At 33.3% G+C, this 21,677-nt stretch overlaps 4 protein-coding genes across 7 annotated transcripts; 1 reads left to right on the top strand and 3 right to left on the bottom strand.

Annotated features, from left to right (window-relative positions):
* The first annotated feature begins 1,796 nt into the window (after nt 1-1,796).
* On the top strand, nt 1,797-11,099 carry LOC109594727 (far upstream element-binding protein 1). 4 transcript variants are annotated; one of them, XM_049962414.1, is made up of 12 exons: nt 1,797-1,892; nt 2,582-2,651; nt 2,840-3,001; nt 3,701-3,946; nt 4,437-4,711; nt 4,769-5,083; nt 7,612-7,885; nt 8,266-8,747; nt 8,806-9,015; nt 9,075-9,189; nt 9,463-9,620; nt 10,209-11,099. In XM_049962414.1, the coding sequence occupies exons 3-11, from the start codon at nt 2,926-2,928 to the stop codon at nt 9,588-9,590; spliced, it is 2,121 nt and encodes a 706-aa protein (XP_049818371.1). In that variant the 5' UTR covers nt 1,797-1,892; nt 2,582-2,651; nt 2,840-2,925; the 3' UTR covers nt 9,591-9,620; nt 10,209-11,099. The 4 variants fall into 4 exon arrangements, with proteins under 4 accessions (XP_049818371.1, XP_019865534.1, XP_019865527.1 ...); XM_020009975.2 differs by lacking the exon at nt 1,797-1,892 and adding an exon at nt 2,279-2,485 and having other exon boundaries at nt 9,075-9,144; XM_020009968.2 differs by lacking the exon at nt 1,797-1,892 and adding an exon at nt 2,281-2,485.
* Nucleotides 6,242-7,544, bottom strand: LOC126264445 (nucleoside diphosphate kinase 7-like). The gene has a single exon (XM_049962426.1). The coding sequence runs from the start codon at nt 7,519-7,521 to the stop codon at nt 6,340-6,342; it is 1,182 nt and encodes a 393-aa protein (XP_049818383.1). The 5' UTR covers nt 7,522-7,544; the 3' UTR covers nt 6,242-6,339.
* A 3,547-nt stretch (nt 11,100-14,646) lies between the features above and the next one.
* LOC109594311 (nucleolar complex protein 3 homolog) lies at nt 14,647-17,575 on the bottom strand. The gene is made up of 9 exons (XM_020009523.2): nt 17,441-17,575; nt 17,127-17,389; nt 16,528-17,066; nt 16,340-16,473; nt 16,079-16,279; nt 15,840-16,028; nt 15,606-15,787; nt 14,931-15,551; nt 14,647-14,875 (listed from the first exon to the last, which is right to left on the bottom strand). The coding sequence occupies exons 1-9, from the start codon at nt 17,447-17,449 to the stop codon at nt 14,668-14,670; spliced, it is 2,346 nt and encodes a 781-aa protein (XP_019865082.2). The 5' UTR covers nt 17,450-17,575; the 3' UTR covers nt 14,647-14,667.
* A 1,018-nt stretch (nt 17,576-18,593) lies between these two features.
* On the bottom strand, nt 18,594-19,440 carry LOC109594291 (GTP-binding nuclear protein Ran-like). The gene has a single exon (XM_020009502.2). It carries the CDS (start codon nt 19,339-19,341, stop codon nt 18,637-18,639), a length of 705 nt encoding a protein of 234 aa, XP_019865061.1. The 5' UTR covers nt 19,342-19,440; the 3' UTR covers nt 18,594-18,636.
* Nucleotides 19,441-21,677: the final 2,237 nt, after the last annotated feature.

Genomic DNA, 21,677 nt, shown 5'->3' with positions numbered 1-21,677 from the left:
AATATTAAACATCTCAGCTTTTTTTAGTTTAAGTTAATGATGTTGTTCCATCGTATGTGAACTTAATCAAGTCAATGTTGGACTTTCACATTTTTAGATGAAAACAGTGTTTAACCATCTTCTCATAGTCCTTGAACTAATTTGTACCAGTCTCAGTCAGTTTCCTCCAGGTTGCCTTTAATTTGAATGGACAATAAGTTTAAATTGTTTTTTGACATTCGAATTATCATATTATCGATTTTCTTTAAAGTCAGACAAATTTTTTCGTAGCTATCTAACTACTTGGCTAGTTTCTCTAAATTTTTCAGCAATAGGGGAAACGGTCGACTCTTGGTCATGTCTCCTTGTTTTTCTCAGACTTGGTAATGCTAAATTTTAATTTTTCTTACAGTTTTATTTCAACCAATCATTAAAAAAGTATATTAATCAAAAGACTGCTAGTAAATAATCGGTTTAAATACTCAGAGCAATGAAAAACTACAAAGTAAAAGGTTCCTATATTTTTGTCCATTCAGAAATGAAAGTAGGCAATTTTTGAAAGAATATAATTAGGTTGATCAGTTGTCTTTACATAACAATAACAGAGAAAACAATAAACAGGTACTGACACCCAAATCAAGTAAAACACTCATATTTTTAATATTTTGTTGCTATAATTATGACCAATACTGTATTTATTATAAGTGTTTATATTGTTTTGATGAATTTGATATCTTTGAATGTTTGTATTATTAAAATAGATTATTAATAAGTAACATTTTGAAGTTTGTTTTGTAGATATTATCACTGTAAGAAATAAATTATAATTAAATACATCAAAAGAAGAAAGACTTCCCCGTAAATGAAATTAAAGTATTTCATAACAGGTACAGAGTTACAGGAATAAAATAATATTTCTTATTCTCTTTTAATTTTATTAAGTTCTTCAGATCACAATGGACACAGACCCATCCTGCTAGATCACATTTATACAAATATTACTATGCGCATTCTAAAAAATATGCCCGAAGGACCGAAGTATGTAATTTTACATCCAGCTTCCGCTCACTTTGCGCCACCTATATTGCGCTAGCTCAACTATCACACACATAATTGCAGTTGGCTTTGTATGTCACTGTTCACCGAACACGTTAATCATAAGGAGAAAACAAAAAAATGCAAAGGATAATTTGATAAAGTCGAAAAGAACATGCAAATTCTGCGAAAATAATGGTACGTGTATAATGTTTATTTAAACTTACATTGTTCAGATTTCACGAATTATATTATGACGCCACGTGGTATAAATAACAACAATTGTTTGTGTGTCGGTTTATCGAAGTATTATTTTACATTCTTGATAAAAGCTTGCATTGTTTTCCAGTGCCAAATCACAGAATACAAATCAAGCGGAATGTATTCTCACGTGCCGCCTTTAGTATGCGCACACAGCCGTGCGCATATACAATGCTGACACCCTAAGGGACATTTACGCATACTGATGTCCTTAAATTACAACTAAAAAGGTCAAATGAGCGTTTAATTTTCCCTTTCAAAGGTGTGAGTTTCAAAAGATCTAAATAATGATTAAATAAAACTCTAAAATTGTTTATTTTTTATGTTGCAATTGATTATTTAAGTTTGATTTGCAATTTTCAGGTACACCAACTTAAAATTTGAACTGTTGACGCTCATCTATTGTTGGTAAAAGTCAATTTTTTGACAATTACAACCAATATTAAATTAATATATGTCATTATTGACATTTATTAGAACATTCTACAAGTAGTATATAACATACATCATTACGAATAAGTGTCATGTCGCAAAACGTCGATTAAAGTAAATAATAAGAAATAAAATGAATGCGTTACATACAACGATATAGACTACAAGACACTCTATGAGTATAAGTAAGATAAAATATGTATATATTAATATTTGGGGTAATTATTTTATAAAACTTTTTATGTTTATTAAATTATTAAATGAAAGTGTTATAAAATTCTTACCACATTGGCTGATGAATGGAGTATGCATAATTAATTAAGAACTTGTAGCAGAAATTTAAAAAATATTATGTATATATTGTTACAGACATTTTTTATAAATTGTTTGCCTCCGGCCCAAGTACCAAAATTTAATTATCTGGTCTATCAAAGCAGCCAAAATGGGGAAGAGTATCCTGTAGGACAGCAGTATTTGAGTTTCGCGCCAATTGAAAAGAGCTCCGCAACGGTCTGTTATTAACAGGTAGTTGCGGTCGATCCTCCGAGAAGCGGTCTGTGCCCAGGCGCATTAAGTTGGTAATGCGCTTGTTACTGAAATAGTAACAAGCTGTCGGTTTTTCTCACTTGCTTGTTCGGCGACACCATTTTATGTTTTATGTTCTTTATAACTCGTTAATGTATAAAAAATGAGTGATTATTCAGCGGTAGCTCCGCCACCACAGCAAAATTTTAATCAGTCTTCAGCGTTTGCGGCCGCCTTACAAAGAGCTAAACAGGTACGACCAGGTGCAGCGACTCGGCGACATCGTGTTGGCTTTGCTAAAAATCTTGCAAGTAAACAAAATCATAGTGACTGAACGATTTCGTTTCAGATCGCGGCTAAAATCCAGCCAGCAGGAGGTCAAACAGATAGGAGCAAAAGGCCTTTGGAAGACGGTCCGGGTATGTAATCAAATTTCGTTAGATGCTAAACACCCGCCTTTTTTGTAATCACCCACCCATACACAGTCTTTAATTAGTTATCTAGTATATGTCGCACGTTTCCCCGTATTAATTTTGCTGCATTTTCTTTTATTGTTTATTCAATTTGTGTATGTTGACATACCAAAAAAATCGATGAGTTGTTGTAGAACCGGATGCGAAAAAAGGGCCAGGCTTGCCTGTACCAACAAATCAGGGACCTCCACTTGGTCGTCCACCCCAAAGCCAAGGTGGCATGGGTGGTCCGATGATGGGAAGTGGTCCACAAATGAACGAAGACATCAAAGTCCCAGATAAGATGGTTGGGCTTAGTAAGTATGCTCATTTCAAAGAAAAAGTCCTAACAAGTCAGTGTGGCGCACATCTTGTGTTGATTCCTGTGTGTGATTATGTTTTATCCATATTTTTCATGTATGTATACAATGTTTCGTTTTCATTTTCATTGTCCACAAAATTAAGGTGTTACTTTGGTGAGGTCTTGCTGGCTCTGAAAATTGTAATTTAAAGTGGCTTGCCCACTCAAATTTGTCCTAAACATTGTGAATGAAAGTCATAACAAATTGTGCTTCTGATTCATTCATGGAAATATAAGAACGGATTTATAAACGTTTAAATACGTTTTTTAATTTTAATTACAACACTGCTAAAATCTTCTTTAGTAGTGCATTTTATGTTTACATAATATGATATTAATAATAGGATGTTATTTTGTGTAGTAGATAGAAATTATTATTAGTGTTTTAACTATATTTATTCTAGACAATTAATAATCGTAAATGGCATTAAGAGAACGATTTTTAATTTAATAATAAAAACACAGTTTTCTTCCTATGTATGTGTGCGTTTCATTGTGAAATTGTATTCAGTTTGAACAAATACATTTTAGAATTTTAATATCAAACGAAAATGATACAGGAATGTGCTGCTCATTGCAATAAGGTGTCAGTGTGCGCCTTAAATCCAGACAAGTAACCGAATAGCCATGAAATTGCGATATTTTGTGTTTGCAGTAATAGGTCGTGGTGGTGAACAGATCACGAGACTCCAGTCCGAGAGTGGTTGCAAAATACAAATGGCACCCGATTCGCAGGGCATGCCCGACCGCATCTGCTCCCTTTCGGGTACTAAAGAGGCAGTGTCACGCGCCAAGGAACTTATCATGAGCATAGTGCATCAACGGGGTCGCAACGAAGGCTTGGACATGAACGGTCCACCAATGGGTGGCGGCGGTCCTAGCAATCATAACAACTTCCAAGGTTTTTATTGTGTAGAGACATTTGTATCCTCCATATTCCTTGTTCAGTAGATGGGCCCTTGTTATTCGTGTGGAATTTTTATTATTTTCTCTAATTGGCATGTCTTAAGCATTTATTTTGTATTTTAGCCTCGGATTAATTTTGTTTATAATTTTTACCATAACCATTTTAACACTTCTCATTGTTCATGCATGTTTATAATCATCTTCGTTAATTTCAGTGTCCTGTAAATGGTGTGTTTTTGCCAATTGTTATTGCTTGACATTATTAGGTAATTAATTATTGGTTATTGGTTGGTGACTAACAACTAATGCCTGATTTTGCTTACAACATATAAACGACTTCAAAATATTAATACATAATCAAATAAATTATTTTCCATTAATATTTTGAAATCGCTTTTACACCCACCACCACTAAACAACATAACACAATCCCGCACGTTTCTAAACAATTTACCAAATCTACGATTGATTTGTAAATTTTACAGGAATGAACAATATGAATCAAGGCATGGGTCCTGGCCAGGGCGGCGGTCCAGGTGGGCGAAACTTTGTGGAAATAATGATTCCCGGCCCTAAAGTTGGTCTTATCATCGGCAAAGGGGGCGAAACCATAAAGCAATTGCAAGAGAAGAGTGGTGCCAAAATGGTCGTCATCCAGGACGGTCCCAATCAGGAGCAAGAGAAACCTCTTCGCATAACCGGTGATCCTAGTAAAGTTGAATATGCAAAACAACTTGTCTACGACCTCATAGCTGAAAAGGTAAATTAGCGAAAATACACCGTCAGTAGTTTTGTTATTATCGATTGCTCCTTTCAGGAAATGCAAAATTATAACAGACGAGGCGGCAGCGGCGGCGGCGGTGGCGGCCGTGGCAGCGACCGAGGACCTGGCGGGCCCGGCGGTCCGGATCAATACAACGATTACGGCGGCGGACCCGGTGGAGGAAATGGTGGAGAATTAGAAGTTCTCGTGCCAAGACAGGCCGTTGGTGTAGTCATTGGAAAAGGAGGCGATATGATCAAAAAGATACAGGCTGAAACTGGAGCGAGAGTACAATTTCAACAGGCCAGGGAGGAAGGTCCAGGCGAAAGGAGGTGCTATCTCTCAGGAAATCCTAAACAAGTAGAACAGGTAAATTTTTCATACATATTTTACTGGAAGTTTAGTTCTAACGCAGTTTTATAATTTTGATCTAAACGTATGTTTAGATATTTTATTGCTTCTGAAATTAAATAAAAACTGGTATGTCATCAGTTTATACGTTATTATTAATTACCAAGGTTTTAATTTATTAAGGAGCACAGCTAGTGAAAAAGTGGTGATTTTTTGGGATTTTTTTTATAATTAGTATTTAGTGAAGTTATTAAATAAAACAATTTAATTCTAAGCTGCTGCAAGTGATGAGTTGCTTTTAAATTACAACTGCAGCATATTTGAAAAATGTAGTTTTGAGAAAAACGCGTTTAAAGATAAAATGATTCCATTGTTATGAAGAGATACACATCATATTTAGAGCTAATTTGCTATTCCAGGTCCTATAATTCACCTTCCTTTTCTTCAAAAAACGCCTATTGGGTTATTCTCTAGCTCTTTCTAGATGATCCACCCTATTACGAGGCAGCTTGTTGAAGACTGAACTGAATTTTAGTTGATTATTTGGTACCAGTCTTATTATCATTATTTGATAATGTTTAGTGAATCTGTCATACGTTGTAAGAAGTTAAAATACAAGTAGAGATTATTAACAGTGTAAAGCATGTAGAATAGTGAAAGAATTGTTTCTGTTCGTTTGTGGTATTCATGCAGTAACTGGAACGATATGGGCTTCTGTGGCGTTCTCTATATGAGCAGCCAATTGCGTGGATGACGATGTAGGGTCTCTACTGGCTCTCAGTCACAAATATCGGTCTTCATTTGCCGAATTTTTATGGTATATCTGAAGTAAAGACAATTATAAACTAAATGCACATTGTATTCACTTCTTTTAAATGCTTTTTTTCTATATTTTTCGTAGTGTAGACTTTCATAAAAATTAATAAAACAATCACTTGCTCTATATACAATTAAAGTAATTTAATCTACAAGTCTAATATTATCTATTTGTCTAACTGTTAAACAATATTTTGTTATTGTAACGTTAATAATAAATAAATTATAACATTCAATAATAAAAAGTTCTTATTATGTTATTATAATTATTATTATTATTATTATACAAAAAGTAATTTTTAGTTTCGTCCTACATTTGCTCAAATTACTAATCATCTATAATATTAAAGCAAGGTGTATAACTGATTTATAAAATTTTATTTGTATATATATAGTGCCATTTTGTATAATTTACTTAATTTTGTCAAAGTATATTTGATAAAGACTGTGAATTAAATTTATTGTAAAATTTTAAAGAAATATTCCAAGTCGATTGCAGCATCCTCTGCTAAGTCAGTGCAGTGCACTGCGTTGTTGAACTTATCCACCCCGAACTGGGCTCGTATCGTGCCGGGTCTAATCTGGCGTGCAATATCGGGATCGTGCGGCCCACACACCTCTCTGAAAGTCGGCTGGGCCGGCACATTAGGGTCCAACGTTCCAATTTCCAAGCCGACGCACGGGCCACACAGAAGACTGTCCACTAAACGGTCGAAGTTTTCCACAACGCTGCGGTACACTTCTAAAAACTCTTCGGCCTCGTTGCGTTCCAAATAAAATATTTGTATCATCGTGATGGTGAAGTTCCGTTTGCATATGTAGGTCATGATTTCGCCTAGCATTTTGTTACGGACCACGTGCGGTTTTATCAGACATATCGTGTTGTTGCCGATTTCCGCCGTTATAGGCGCGCTGCGATTTCTTAGTAACAGAGTGATTTCTCGATTTATTTCTTCCGGAGTCGTTGAAAGGTGGAAGGCGTTCGTCACTCTTTCGTAGCCGTATATGGCCCTAAGGCTGTTGGGTGCCTCTTTTCTTCCTATCACGGGATCGGATGGTCCCAGCAGTTTCAGACCGTTCTGAATGGCATTTTCGCTCACCAACTCCAGAACGACTATTGGACCGGATGCTATGTGGTTTCTAAGGAAGGCCGTGTTCTTATCGTTTGAAAAACTGGGGCCTGAGTACAGTTCAAATGCGTATTCTTCGTTAAGCATGATTCTTTTTATGTTGGCAATGCGAAAATGTCTTTCCATAACCGATATAATTTCACCGTACTGCTGATATTTAACCAACGGCTTTATTATTATTAACGCACGTTCTTGAGTGGATCCAATAAAACTTTGAGTGAAACAATTCATATAGTCCACGACACGTATCATCCTACCAAAAATTACCAAGGTGGTGCACGGATACACATCCTTCAGTTCGATATTTTTTATCTTCGTCCTTTTCAAAAAGCATTTGTGGCCGTGTGGGTCCAATAATTCTAAAGTGCCGTCTATCGGATAGAAATTTAATGTTAATATTATTATGTTCTCTTGATGATGCCATTCAGCCACAAACGACAATTTATCGTTGTACGCAAAGTCCTTCTTCAACGACATGAGTACTAATTGTAAATTAAGAGCAACATACATATATTAGTTGACAGTGACGTGAAACATTGAATCAGCAATTAAACATAACAAACAATCAGACCAGCAATAATCGATTTCATTGTTTTCCAGGCTCGACTGAGAATTGAGGAATTGATCGACAGCGTTCACCATAGGGACAACGACGGAGGCGGTGGCGGTGCTGGTCGCGGTCACGGCGGGCGTGGTCGAGGTGGACGCGGCGGTAGCGGAGGACGAGGTAGCGACGGTTACGACCGGGGGAACAGGAATGGCGGTGGCGAATATGGCGGTGGCGCCCCATGGGACGACAGGCAACAGGGACCACCTCAACAAGAAGTCACATTCACCGTGCCCAGTTCGAAGTGTGGTGTGATCATTGGACGTGGTGAGTAGCTCAATACTTCTCTGTTATTTGTTTCTTGTAATACAAATGCTTATTCTATTATTCTATATTTTAGTTTATTCCAGTGATTTTAAATGTACGCTAATCATATTATAAAAACAAGGTTTATTGTGAGTCTTGTGTTTCAATGAATCATTCAGTTTTTCTGCATTATGTAGGACTTATCTCATAGAGATTATTTCAAATTGTCCTTACATTTAATAATTTTTAGTGTTAGTTATACTTTTTAAATAAAAGATTATATAATGGGTTGTTTCTAAAAAATAATGATAAAAAGAAAATTTTGGCATTTGTAATTGAATCGTAACTAGTTATAATAAATAAAAAATTGGTGCTATTAATATATATTTCGTAAATAATAGGTGGCGAAACGATAAAACAAATAAATCAACAATCAGGCGCCTTCTGTGGCCTGGATAGACGTACACAGAACGGTCCTAACTCGAACGAAAAAACCTTTACCATAAAAGGCGACCCGGACCAGATCGAGGCAGCCAAGCGAATAATCAGTGACAAAGTACAGATGCCGCTCAATTTTGTCTCCTCTGGCGGACCAAACATGTCGTCTAACATGCAGACCGCTTACCCCGGCATGGCGCCGCAGGGTTACAATCCACAAGGTGGTTGGGGCGGCGTTCAGGGCTACCAACAACCTCAACAGCAACAACAGCAACAATGGTCGGGTCCGGCACCCGGCAACGATGGTCCAGTTGGTAGTGGACAACAACCAGGTGGCGGTGTGCAGGTCAATCCGGCCACCGGTCAGGCCGACTACTCGTTACAGTGGGCGGAATACTACAGGTCACTAGGCATGCATCGCGAAGCCGAAATGATCGAATTACAGGTATTTGATTGTGGAACACTTTGACCTTTGCAAGTACTGACAATTTAATTATTTTAAGGCTAAATCGAAAGCTGCAGGAGGTGCTGGTACTCCAGCGCCCGGACAAAACGGACCGTCGACGGTCCAACCTGCCCAGACGCAGCCGGCTGCGGGATCGGCGGCTGGCGGTGCTTCACAGCCGGACTATAGCGCCCAATGGGCAGAGTATTATCGAAGTATAGGGAAACATAAAGAAGCCGAAGCCATTGAAGCCCAAATGAAAAATAAGGTCAGTTTAATTGGAATTGTTTGGTTTGTTATGCAGATGTTAATTTAAATTCGTTTCAGGCTACTTCCAGTGTTCCTGCAAGCGGCAACGCTGCGACATTGACGCCGGGACCAGCGGGACAAGCACCAGGTAGTTACCAGCAACAACCATATGGTGCATATCAACCCCCAGCTGGTGCGTTTTGTTATTTTAGTAGTTCAGTTTTATTTTGTGGTTTTCGAGCATATCATTGTCGTGTCCTGATCATTACATACTTGTTTTCCAAGAGCCAGTATAAAGTTATTGAACTAGTATCGAAATTTCTCTTACTACTAAATTACATTATTAGTGATCATTTTAATTCGATTTTGAAGGCACATTTACACATTTTACACACACAAATAACTGTCTCTTTGAAACATTCCACAGTTTCGAAGTTCTCCTAGTTTAAACAAATTTTTCTCGTAGGATACTACGGCGGTCAGGCGCAGGGCGGAGTACAGACTGGCGTGCCTCAAGGAGGCTATGGTTACCCAGCTTACGGTTACGGTGCCCCAACGGCGGGATCGGCACCCAGCGGCGGTAGCGACAACTAGTTAGTGAATCGAACAATGGAATCGGTGATCGTGAGTATCATATTTTGCCAAGTGCACATACTTTCTCTCGTTTGTAATACATATGCTTTTTGGGTGTTGCCTATTACCTGATTTTTATGCAGTTTCTCATCTACTTTGGAAAACAATGTTTACTATGTTTGTTTGTTCCTTTCCGTTTTGTTCAGTTTTAATTTTTATTTTTTTTACATATTTCAGGAGTATCATTTACGTAACAATGTTTTCATTGTAGTTTTTTCATAATTAACGTTTTTACGATGGGTCGTCAAACTACCGCGGTTGAATGGTCATTTACACATGTAACAATTGGATCTAATTTATAATTTTTGTTTTTATGGCTATGCCAAGATGACTTTTTTCTGATCATATAACTTGACCATAGGTTAAAGTACGTGGTTTAAATAAAATCTATTTTTGAAATGTAACAGTATTTCAGAGCAACATTTAAATTTCGAAATGTTAGTTTTAAAAGATCCAGTGGGTATTTCATGTATGTGTATTTGGTTGACGAAATTCATTAAACCAAGTTCGTTTGACAGCCAATCATCACTTACAGGTCGACAGTTGCAGCAAGATATCAGTTTTATCTATCATTTCCAGATTTAAAATGTCACTTTTGGCCCCTCAAATTATCCAAGTTTGATCCACCGAAGAAAAACATTTCTTAGAGTTTTTAGTATGTAAGCAACTCTGTTTTATGCGCCGCCCATAGAAAATCGCCCAGCAGAGAATGATCCACATTAGATTTAATATAATAGACATAAGACGTTTTTGTTCAATTCATACATATGGCTGAAGACTCGTTTGTTTTAACAATTATTTTTTTTTTTGGAACACCATTCCAAACGTTATATAGCCATGATGCGACACTTTTCGTAATTGCATACAACTTTATTATATGTTTTATTATGTTTTACACAATTGGAATGTTTTTTACTGAACTATGAATTAAAAACAATTCCACTTTATATAAATTATAGTTTTGTAGCGTGTAGGTTTCATACAGGTCATGTGTGTTAGATTGTTATTTATAGGGATTTATGAGGAAAGAATGTGAGGCGATTATCATGGAGTATGGAGCTACCGTTTGGTAAGATTGCTTTATAAAATGCTGTACTCCCAATTATGTTCTGAATTCATGTTCGAGGACGATCGTGACAATTGCACTTGTATTAAGCGCAAAATAAGTATTATATTTATAGGATTCATTTTATGTAATGGTGATGCATCTCATCGTGATTAAATTCCCGTATCTTTTTTCTATTAGCATTATATATAATGAATCAAGTGCTTTATCCTCAAGCATGGACTATCTTTATATGCAAGACGTTTAGTATGAAGTCTTTCCATTAACGAATCATGGCATATTTTTAAATATACACCAGCGATATGTATACATTGGCATTAATTATTTTTTCTATATTGTAATCCACTATGTACAGCAGTTTAACTGCGTTTGTATGAAATCAATTAAAAATAACCTAAATATCACGTTGTGTTTGTTTTGTGTTTTTGTTCTATTTGCAGATCTTCCCACCTGCAAGGTAACGTATTTGATTCGCGTGCGCCCACGTATTTGTTCCCTCGTTCTGACATTTTCCCATTGATATTTATTGCGATAACATTTTAACATGGGACTTATATGCTTTACAATTTATGTCTATATTATATGATGACATTTTGACACGTTTTTTATTATGCATATGTATTTTGGAATGGTGGATTTTACTGAAACTGTATTTTTATATATGTACGATATTTACCGATATTGCTCCACATTGCTTGCTTGCTGTACTTCATGTTTATATATTATTATTATTATTATTATTATTATTATTATTATTATTGTTCGAAATTTGTTGTACCTTTTAGACAAACTGGATGTGTATATAAAACGGTTTTTGTGTATGACACCTACATTCCCTTTAATACAAAATATTACTTTGTTTGCAGTACAGGTGTATATATTCTACATATATTATAAAATAATGCATATATTTCGCAGTAAATACTAGTGGGGGACTGTTATAAAAAATCTCGATAAGTAAAACTATTTACTGAACGGTTACATAATTTTGAAACTGTTACTTTTAATTTTTATTATTTATTTGAGTGAAATACATATTATTTAACCCATTCAGGACAGAGTGAACACGTTCACTCCCGGTAGGTAAATAATATGAGGTGCCGATACTTCCACTTTTTAACAACTGCTGGTCACAGCTATGTGGTGTCCCAAGGATTCCAAAGTGTAAAGAGCGGAGGGAGATTTTCTCTGATATGTAATATGTGAGTAAGTATGTACATTATTATTTTGAGTAAACTGTGAGTCCTGGATGGGTTTAACATATATATGTTTATAACATGTAGTTATTTACATGTACCCTACGTATTTCGTCTCAAATCGAATTAAGCTAAACAGTAACAGGTTACAATTAATTTGTAAATTGTCCCCATTATATTTTACCATATTTATTCTATATTTATATGTATGTGAGTGTTTCTCAGTTTTACTATTTAAAATTTATTATTTATTGATCGCAAAAATTATCGGTTTGTGAATTATTAATATCTGTATTGTATAGGTAAGAACACAATTATTTCTGTATGGATGTTTTTTCTTGATATAAAATGTGTTTGCTAGTTTTATATGGGATTCGTTGCTATTATCCACCTGGTTTAAATGTTTTTGAGACGTGCTTTATGCGAGTAATCTTAGTTGTTGGTTACTTGTTTCAGGTACCAGACAAGATCATCTTTTTTAATTATTTTGGGTTTTGCTTGCTTATAGACTTAATACCTGTACTGCATGCTATTTTACAGGGTCAGCCTCTCCTTGTTGACATCCGCTAGAGAAAATATTACATAGATTCATTGCTAAATGTATTTATTTATTTTTTACATCAAAGAATTCATTTTCACATCGATATTAAAATTATAAAATGTAGATTTTTATAAATTTAGTTAGCGAAGGACTTAGAATGCCTGAGCCAAAAATACAACGCAACGCAGCAATCTTCAAAATATATTTTTGATATATAATAGATTTAATTTATGACTAACATTTATCTTATTGAATTAACATGAATTCTAGTGTTGTAAATTTATTGAATATGTATCATATCTGCTATTTATTTTTTAATATTCTAATCCTATTATTATAAGACATATCTGACATATTAAATAAAAGAACTGGTTTAAGTTTCAGCAAAACATTCATACAACATACAATAAATATATGTAAGTAAGAAATTTAGATAGGTACTGAAATATTTAAATTTTATATAAACATATTTGAAGATAGGTTTGGCCGACTAAATTTTAATAATGGATAAGAACACTGTCTATTATTGATTTTTTGTATGTCAGATCTCTAAAAGAGGACAGACTACTTTAACAAATTTTTGTTTTAACAATTTTTAATTTCATAACGTTACATATATATTCTTTTACCAATTGCCTATTTTAATTTTGATCAGAGAATAACTTTTCATGACTTATAATGATTTTATTCAACATATTAATTAGAACAATAATCGTCATAAATAAAGGAGCGGATCTTTTGGAAATGATTTGAATTTAGATCAATATTCTGTCAAAATTTAAAAAAATGGGATAAAAAATCACAATTATTAAAAATATTATAATTTTGTGTACATAATATACATTTTTAACTCAATTTAACAATTTTTGTTAAATTTAATAAGACTAAATCAATTAAGTACGTGCAGTGTATGGCAACAGACATATTTTAATGTTGTACAATAACACCTACATTGTAGTTTAATTGGGCGAACTTTGAAACTGAAAATTTTAAATGTGATAAAAGAGTGGATGTTAGTGACTAACATATGACTAATAAAATTGTAGATAAATATTTGTACTAATTGGTAGCACTAGGAAATATAAGACCGTAAATAACTGATAGTAGTGATAGTTTATCTGTTGCTATTTCTCACAATCGGACTATCAGCATCTTTCAAATAGTGTATATATGTGTTCTAATCGTTTTACCTACATTAATTCTTTTTACGGAATATAAAAATTTTATCACTTAGTACTATAAAATGATATATTAAATCCGGATAATAAAATAGAGGTAATCTGATTACTTATTCAATCATATATTTTAATGTGTGTGTAATAATATATTATTTTAGACTAAAAATCAGTTCTGTACATATGCTAAAAGAAATACTTTTTTATAAGTATATACAGATAGTTTATTGAATAAAAGTTAATAATATAGACTTGATTAAAAAACTAATAACCGGACACGTCTGTTCATTTAAAGATTAACACATAGAATATGCAGATAATCGGGGTTGCACTGAACAATTATTTTGCTAAAACATTAGTTTTGATTAGTACTAGTCATTTTTGGATATAAATATTAGTAAACTCAAAATAATTTGTAGATTTTTGTTTTTTAAGAAGTAAACTAAATTATAGATGATTAAGTAAACCAATTGGGCGGGCTGACTGCTAAGAAGAAAATTTATTGTAGGGTTAGGCAAGCGTTATAATTAGGTAATCCAGTAACTGATCAATTTTAATTATATAAGTTATTTGTAGACTTAAACTTGCATTTTTATGAACGGTTTACAAGTCGAAAGTAAAGCTAAAATTGTGTTTGTAAAAGTTTCGCATATTTTCCAGCGCTTACGCTACTAACTTAAAAACAAGATTAAAAATTTCACTCCTTAAAATAAAAGTAAACTTTAAAAAAGATGAAAATTTTCAGCATTTCTCAAATTAAAATAATTTGATTAATTATAGTTTGGAGACCCTTTTGGAACAAAATAATAATTTTAGCCGTTCCTTTGCTTATGTCGACAAAATCTTGTTAAATTGTCTGTCATAAAATTAATTAAAACATGGTGCATGATTTTTAATTTATGTTGCTTAAACTAGTATTTTTCCTTTATAGATTCTAGTTCTAGTGTTATATGTGTAATCTTGTTATTAATAAACGTGATAATTGTTGATTTTGTGTTTCATTTCTTGTACTTAAATACTATGCAATTTAAACACGGGGCATTGTCAAATTTGTTTATTTTTATACATTAAAACCAGAATCATTGATCCAAAAATTGGTTTTTCTTCTTTTGGATTTCATAATTTCAAAACAATCATCTTCAAAACTGGGATCACTGTACACGATCCTCTTGATACCACTCTTTGGCTGAACCTTTTTCGGTACTGGTACTGGAGGATTGAAGGCCATTTCTGTCATACTAAATTCTTCAAACAATTGTTCAGGAGTCCTGTAATGTGACACCGTTAGTAAATGTATGTTAATTTTTGTGAATAACCCCTCACTTTTTCCAATATTCTGCTGGCAGACTTCCGTCGCCAGTGGCAGGCACACCACTCGCAATATTGCAAGCATACTTATGTACAGTTGGATGGTAGTGATTCCTCAGTAATATCATCTCGTATAAAGCTGTGGTGGACGCATTCGCATACTCCGGATCATCTAGTTCTGGATGAAATTTGCCATCTCCCACACTATTATCCAAATCCAACAGAATATCAATTGTCCGATTTACCTGCATAACATTTTTAACTAAACTGAGGCAACCTAATGAGCCATTGTGTAATAGATATAAACTTAACGTCGCTATTCTCTTGACAAAACCTATTGCACGCTTATTCGTAATATTTTTTCGTCGCCTTAAAACCGCTTCGTTTAGGGTTTTCAACAGGATTAATATGTTTTCATGACTGACGGCAGCATTTGAGCAAAACATATCTTTATAAAGGCTATTGTAGAATCGAGTAGGGTCCATATTTATGGCTTCGCCATGGCCACTTAAGATTGCGAAGACGGTACTGATGCAGTGAAGTTGTTCCTTATACCCTAACCAATCTTCTTTCATCAAATTGTCCAATGCGTTTACAATGTCTACATAGTATTCCAAATTTATGCAATGGGCAAATCTAAAATGGACAAAGGGTTGTAAGAAATCAATTAATTATAACTAAATTTCTTACTTTGCTAAACCTTCTAAACACACTCCTAACACCTTTGTGTTGGTAGAGTTTTTCAATATTCTAAAATAAATATTGAAGATTATCTTGGTAATTTCAGTCAGATTTTTTTGTTTTGCTTGCACACTTTCCTCTGCCTTTGTCTCTAATAATTCCTTCTCCAGTTCCTTCAGTTTTTTCTTCCTCTAGAAAAATGTGTTACTTATTTTATGATTTATAATTATTATGTGCACTTACCTTTCGTTCTTTCTTTGACATCTGTAAAACGTTTTGCTTATGATGCATAAGTTTCTTCTGTTTTATATCAACCTCCTTTTCTTTATCTAAGTTAACATCCTTTAAATTCAAAACTAATAAAACTTCTAGTATATCTGGGTTTGTATTATGGGAATGATTTTTAAGATATTGATTTATAATCCTTAATATCTAAAATAAACTTGTTAGATATTTAAAAATGTTTTATATAATTTTCTTACTTTCAGGGTTACTTCCTCCTTTTTATCTTCTTTTATAACAGTTTTAACAGCAACTTTTACTATCTCCCTTACACTTTTTCTAGGATTGTTCAGACATGGAACAACAACTTGTGCAATATTCTGTGAATAATTAAAGTAAGGATGTGAAACCAAAAGATCACACATTCCCTGAACTGCTAATTCTGCCAATTTCAGTTCTTCCTAAAAAATAAAAATTTCTTTATTAGAATTCATCAATTTGATACTGAACTCGTTGCTCACCTCTGATCTTCTTTTAGAATCTCCTTTCTTCCTCATTAACATAAAACAATATTTTTCCAATTTTTGTAGAAACTTTTTATAATACAGCAACAAATTTTCCTCATATTTATACAGCTTTAGTGTGTCCTTTTTCACTGTTAAAAGAATGTAAATAGAATTTTAAACACTAGTCTTAAAAATTTACTTACATTTAGCCCCATCAGTGCTAATGTTTTTGATTTCATATGATGGTAAAATATCCTTGAACACTTCAACCAAGGATACAATCACTAATTTTCTGACTGTTAGATAAACTTCAGGTGTCTCCTCATCCATAATCTTCAGCAATGTTCTTAAATTAGTAATTTTTTCCTCAGGATTTTCCAAAAGACCAGAACTGAGGGTTCCTATGTGTATTTTTTTCTGCCTAAGAATATCATTTCTGGAAGCCAGTAATTGAGTTGCTGATATTGGCTTTGAAATATCAAATTCTGATTCTACCAAAGTGAATTCTTCTGCATCTGATGATGCAGCTTCATCATCTTCCTCAGGTTCAGCTTCATCTGCAGTTGGTTCTTCTTGTTCTTCCTCCTCTTCAATTGTTTCAACAGCTTGCTGTGGTATTATCTTGTTCCCAGACTTAATTGGGAGGAGATTTTTAATTTTGACATTTTTTTCAGGAATACTGTTCTCTTTTTCATACTGCTCTTCCACATCTTCACTGTCATCTACTTGCTTCTTTTTATTCCTATAATATAAGTAATTAATTAGACTTTTAGAACAAAAATTAATCAAACAATTAACCTACCCCACATATTTTATTTTGTTTAGTATATTATATGATCTGTTTGTTATGGCATTTTTAATGAACTCGAGATCATCATCATCCACCATTTCCAACAAATCTTCACCTTGATCACTTTCCTCAGAAACTTCATCTTGTTTCTTAACAATTTTCGGTGGTTGTTCACGCACATTCTTTCCTTTTTTAGCTCCCTTCTTTATCACACCTTTCTTAACCAATTTATTGCGCTTTTGGTTGTTTTTCTTTGCTTTTGATATCTTGTTTTTCTGAAAGAAAAATGCTGTAGAATGTTTTTTTAAAATGTTATCGCGACTTACCACTCCCATGTCAATGCAAATAAATCACAGAGAAAAGTAATTAATGTCTAAAACAACTAAAAACCTTAACAATCACTAGTTTACAGTTTAAAAATTGAAAACACATGCGAAATTATACATAACCTAAGATTATTGTTAAACAGAGAAATATAACCTGGAAACCGACAAGTGACATCTATGCGTATTTGTACCGAACCATACAAAAGTAGATTACTTTTTTTAAATAAAATAATGTGTTAATTATTTTTTAATTAGCATAATGAATATTTGAAAATACGCATAAATTTACAGATTTCGCAATAAAATGATTCAATATTTTAGACTTTAATTGATAAACCTCTTTAAATAAAATTATGCACTTTTTAAAATTTTTAACAATTGAAACATACAAACAGTAATTAGAATTTAAAATTCGAATTATTTGAAAATTTTCTGATAAATATACATCGCCCTATCAACGTGTTAACAAAAAAAATATTTTTAAAAAGGTAAATTATGAGGGTAATCTCTTTCTAAACATTAAGGAATGCTTTTACTTCTTCTGTGCCGTAAATGATAAAATCTGGCAATGGTATTTCTCTATGCGTGTGTCAGGGCCCCACATAATTCAAGTTAGTAAAGCCTGCCTTTTTCTTTCATCTCCTTCGCGCGGAGTGTAAATTCTTTCGACTCCAATTCCGCAGGCAGGCTGAATCTAGGTTAAATAAAGTAAAAAGTTGTGTAAAACGTAAACTCTGATAAGGGTGTTATCCTTGTTAAAAGGAATGGAACCGACAACGGGCAACGGTATTAAGCCTGATGTTTTACCGAGCCGCATAAAAGGCTTTGTCTATATATGTGTAATAGGTCGTGTTGTAATCCGCTCGTAATAAGGAGGGCACAGGTCGTCACGTACCATAGATTAGATACATTTACCTTCTATCTTGGATGCCGCCTTAGACTATTACACACATTATTTTAATACAGTAAATGTTTGTGACGACGACGGTTTGAATTAAATTTAGATAGTTAATAGAGAAAAGTGCCTATGTTTCTGGTTTATGGTATTTCCTGTTCAAGAAAGATTTTTAGACAATGAAACTCTCAATAATCTAAAATAACTTAATAAATAATTCAAATAACTGATATTGAAAACAAATATAAAAATGCGTAGTTACGTCTCATAATAAATTTATTTTAATTCAATAATTTCCATCTTAAGCATCATCTTTAGAATGTCCGTCATCAGTGAGTGCAGAGTCTTCCGAAACGTTAGCAGTGTTTTCCTCAGTCAAGTTCCTTTTCGTACCGTTTTCAGTCGTTAATTTATTGTCCATACATTTCCCTGTACTAAAATTTTGTACAATCGATAATTTTGGAAGCCGAATTAGCTCCAAGTCCATGTCGCCGATCAATTTTCTTATTATCCATAGAAAAGGGGTTTTCAAATTGTAATTTGTCTTTACCGATATTTCAAAATACTGCAATTTTTTCATTTTATGGCTCCTAAGATAGGAATACGTCGACTTTTCCCGTTTGTCTCTCGAGTCACCTTTGTTACCACACAGGACAGTGGGAATATTCTTGCAAACCTGGACAAGATCCTTATACCAGTTCACCGCGTTGCTGAATGTGACATTAGATGTGACATCGAACATAATAATGGCACAATGCGCTTGGACATAATATCCGTCTTTAAGTCCCACAAATTTCTCTTGGCCAGCGGTGTCCCATACGTTAAACATAATCGGGCCACGATTGGTACAGAATTGCAGGTTGTGAACGTCCACACCCACGGTAGGATTATAATTTGGGATATATTCTCCTGTCAAATGACGTCTTAAAAATGATGTTTTACCAGTAGCTCCATCGCCGATCAGCACGCATTTATAGGAAAAAGGAGTTGCTTGTTCTTGAGCCATCTTTCTAAATTAAACCATCTAAATCAGGGAAATTAGTAATTTTGCGGGAGCTCGTTCACTGCACTTGAGTTTTTGACAAAATAATAGTTTTTTGTTTTGATTTTTAATTTTCGTTAACATAGCGACGAAACCAAGACATCAGAAATATTATATGAAATAGAAGGTGTGCCATGTATGGACAAGTTAGAATCGGAGTGATTAACTAAATGTATCCACTTCTATAATTATAATTATTATTCTATTATTACCCTTTAATATTGAAAATATATATATAAAAATTGAGTTATCATTGACAATTAAGTTCTTGTGAAAAAATAAAATTTATTTAACAAAAATATAATAATATATATATATATATATATATATATATATATATATATATATATATATATATATATATATATATATATATATATAATAAATTTAATAGATTTCAGCAATTTTTATTTTTGATCAAATTTATACATTCAAATATTGTGTATAAAAAATTATGGTTCTGCTTATGTTAAACATCCATCAAGGACAAAACTGCACAAAAAGTTTGTTATATCTATAGTGGCAAATGAATATTATGAAAATGAGTCAACAATTTGCTTCCACACGTTGAAGAAATGATGTTCCAAATGTTTTTAACAAGAAAATGATCCCAAACACAAATCCAAAATTGTTACTGAGTGGTTAAACGACTAAAGCATTTATGTTTTGTTTTGTCAGTCCTAATCTCCAGACATATTATTTTATTATATAACCAAATTCGACATGAAATTTGTAAAAATTGTGTGAATTCATCACTGCACTTTAAGAAGCTTGAAAGAAGATAGACTTGTCGTATGCCTAGGAGATGAGCTAAAATTATAAAACAAAAAGAATATTATACAAAGTGTTAATGTTAAATGAAATAACATAGATTTAATCATTAAAAATTCCCTTAAAAGTTAAAGTTGTCATATTTATGTCCAACTCAATTCATAAAAATGTATAGAATAATAATATAGTAGTTTTTATATTATAATGTATAAAATAATAGTAAATTAATATTATTTTAACAGTTAAGGTGAAGATTTATGTCTAAAATGCTTAACATTTTAAAAAGTTGTTATAAAAATGACTGTTACTGTGTGCACAATTATATACGGCCAATATAACAAAATCATCCCCATACCATAATGGAACCCCTTTAAAATGGGTAAAATTCTGCCTGACTATTTTCTGAAACACTTCGTCTAGAGCAGGCGGGAACTCTATAAGCATCTTTATACAGCTACTTTCATATGTGAAAAGTAGAGATTTTCACTCTTCTGCCCATTTCACATGATACCTTATTCCTTCCAATAGTTGTATTGCTTATGGTCTTGGATCAAATGCAAGCGTCACAATTGTCTTTGTGAACGAAAACCTATGTTTGCCAAGCGCCTTGGTTCCATAACTGGAACGATATGAACTCCTGTAGCGTTTTCTAGCTGACAAGCAACTTGCGTGGAGGACGCTGTAGGATCCATGCAGGCTTTCCACTTGGTCTACCACTCCTTGATCTTTCTGAAGTGGAGACAGTTCGAAAAAATCGAGTAGGCAAGCGAGAAATAACACTTTGTGCAACATTGACTCTACCTATAATTCGAACACTCCAATTACTCTAAATCTCTCGAGTTTATTTACGACTAAGCATAACTGTCCGAACAAATTTCGACAAATACCTGTGCAAACACTACTGTAATAAATTATTAACTAAATGCACACGGTATTGACGTCTTTTCTGTTTGTTTTGAATTTTATTAAAATTAATAAAACAATCACTTGCTATATATACAATCAAGTTCAGTTAAAGTTTAATTCATGAAACTTTTGAGCATGAGGTTATTTAAATTGTAAAAAAAAGAAGTTTTTAAAGAACCATCCACTACCAAGTTTGTAAATTAGCCAGAAGGAACAAATTATTCAATTCATTTTATTTAACTTTAACAGTCCACTAGTTTTAATGACGGAGAGAAAACTGAAACAAAATAAAAAAATATCAAGAGTTCCAAGATAAATATAAAATACGTGGATTAAATGTTTTATTTTCTTATTATCGAATGAAGTGGAGCGTTTTGAAATAAATTGTAATTTTAATTCGCAGCTCAAATCAAAATAAATAATGAACGGTTTAGAATAATATTCTGTATTGAGAGATCTTATTAATAAAATTCATGACACACTCAATATGTTCAGGAGTTAAGCTACGTACAACTTTTAAGCATTCCGCAATAAGCGCCGTGTTTATTTAATTCACCCTAAACAACAAATGGTTCGGACACACTTTCGATCTCCTCTTCACCAGCCGCTAGATAGAAGTCCAC

This window comes from Aethina tumida, chromosome 1, assembly GCF_024364675.1.
Source record: "Aethina tumida isolate Nest 87 chromosome 1, icAetTumi1.1, whole genome shotgun sequence".
NCBI classification, from domain to species: domain Eukaryota; kingdom Metazoa; phylum Arthropoda; class Insecta; order Coleoptera; family Nitidulidae; genus Aethina; species Aethina tumida.
Note: the sequence above shows the minus strand (reverse complement) of the source record. Positions and strands in the feature narration are given on the sequence as shown.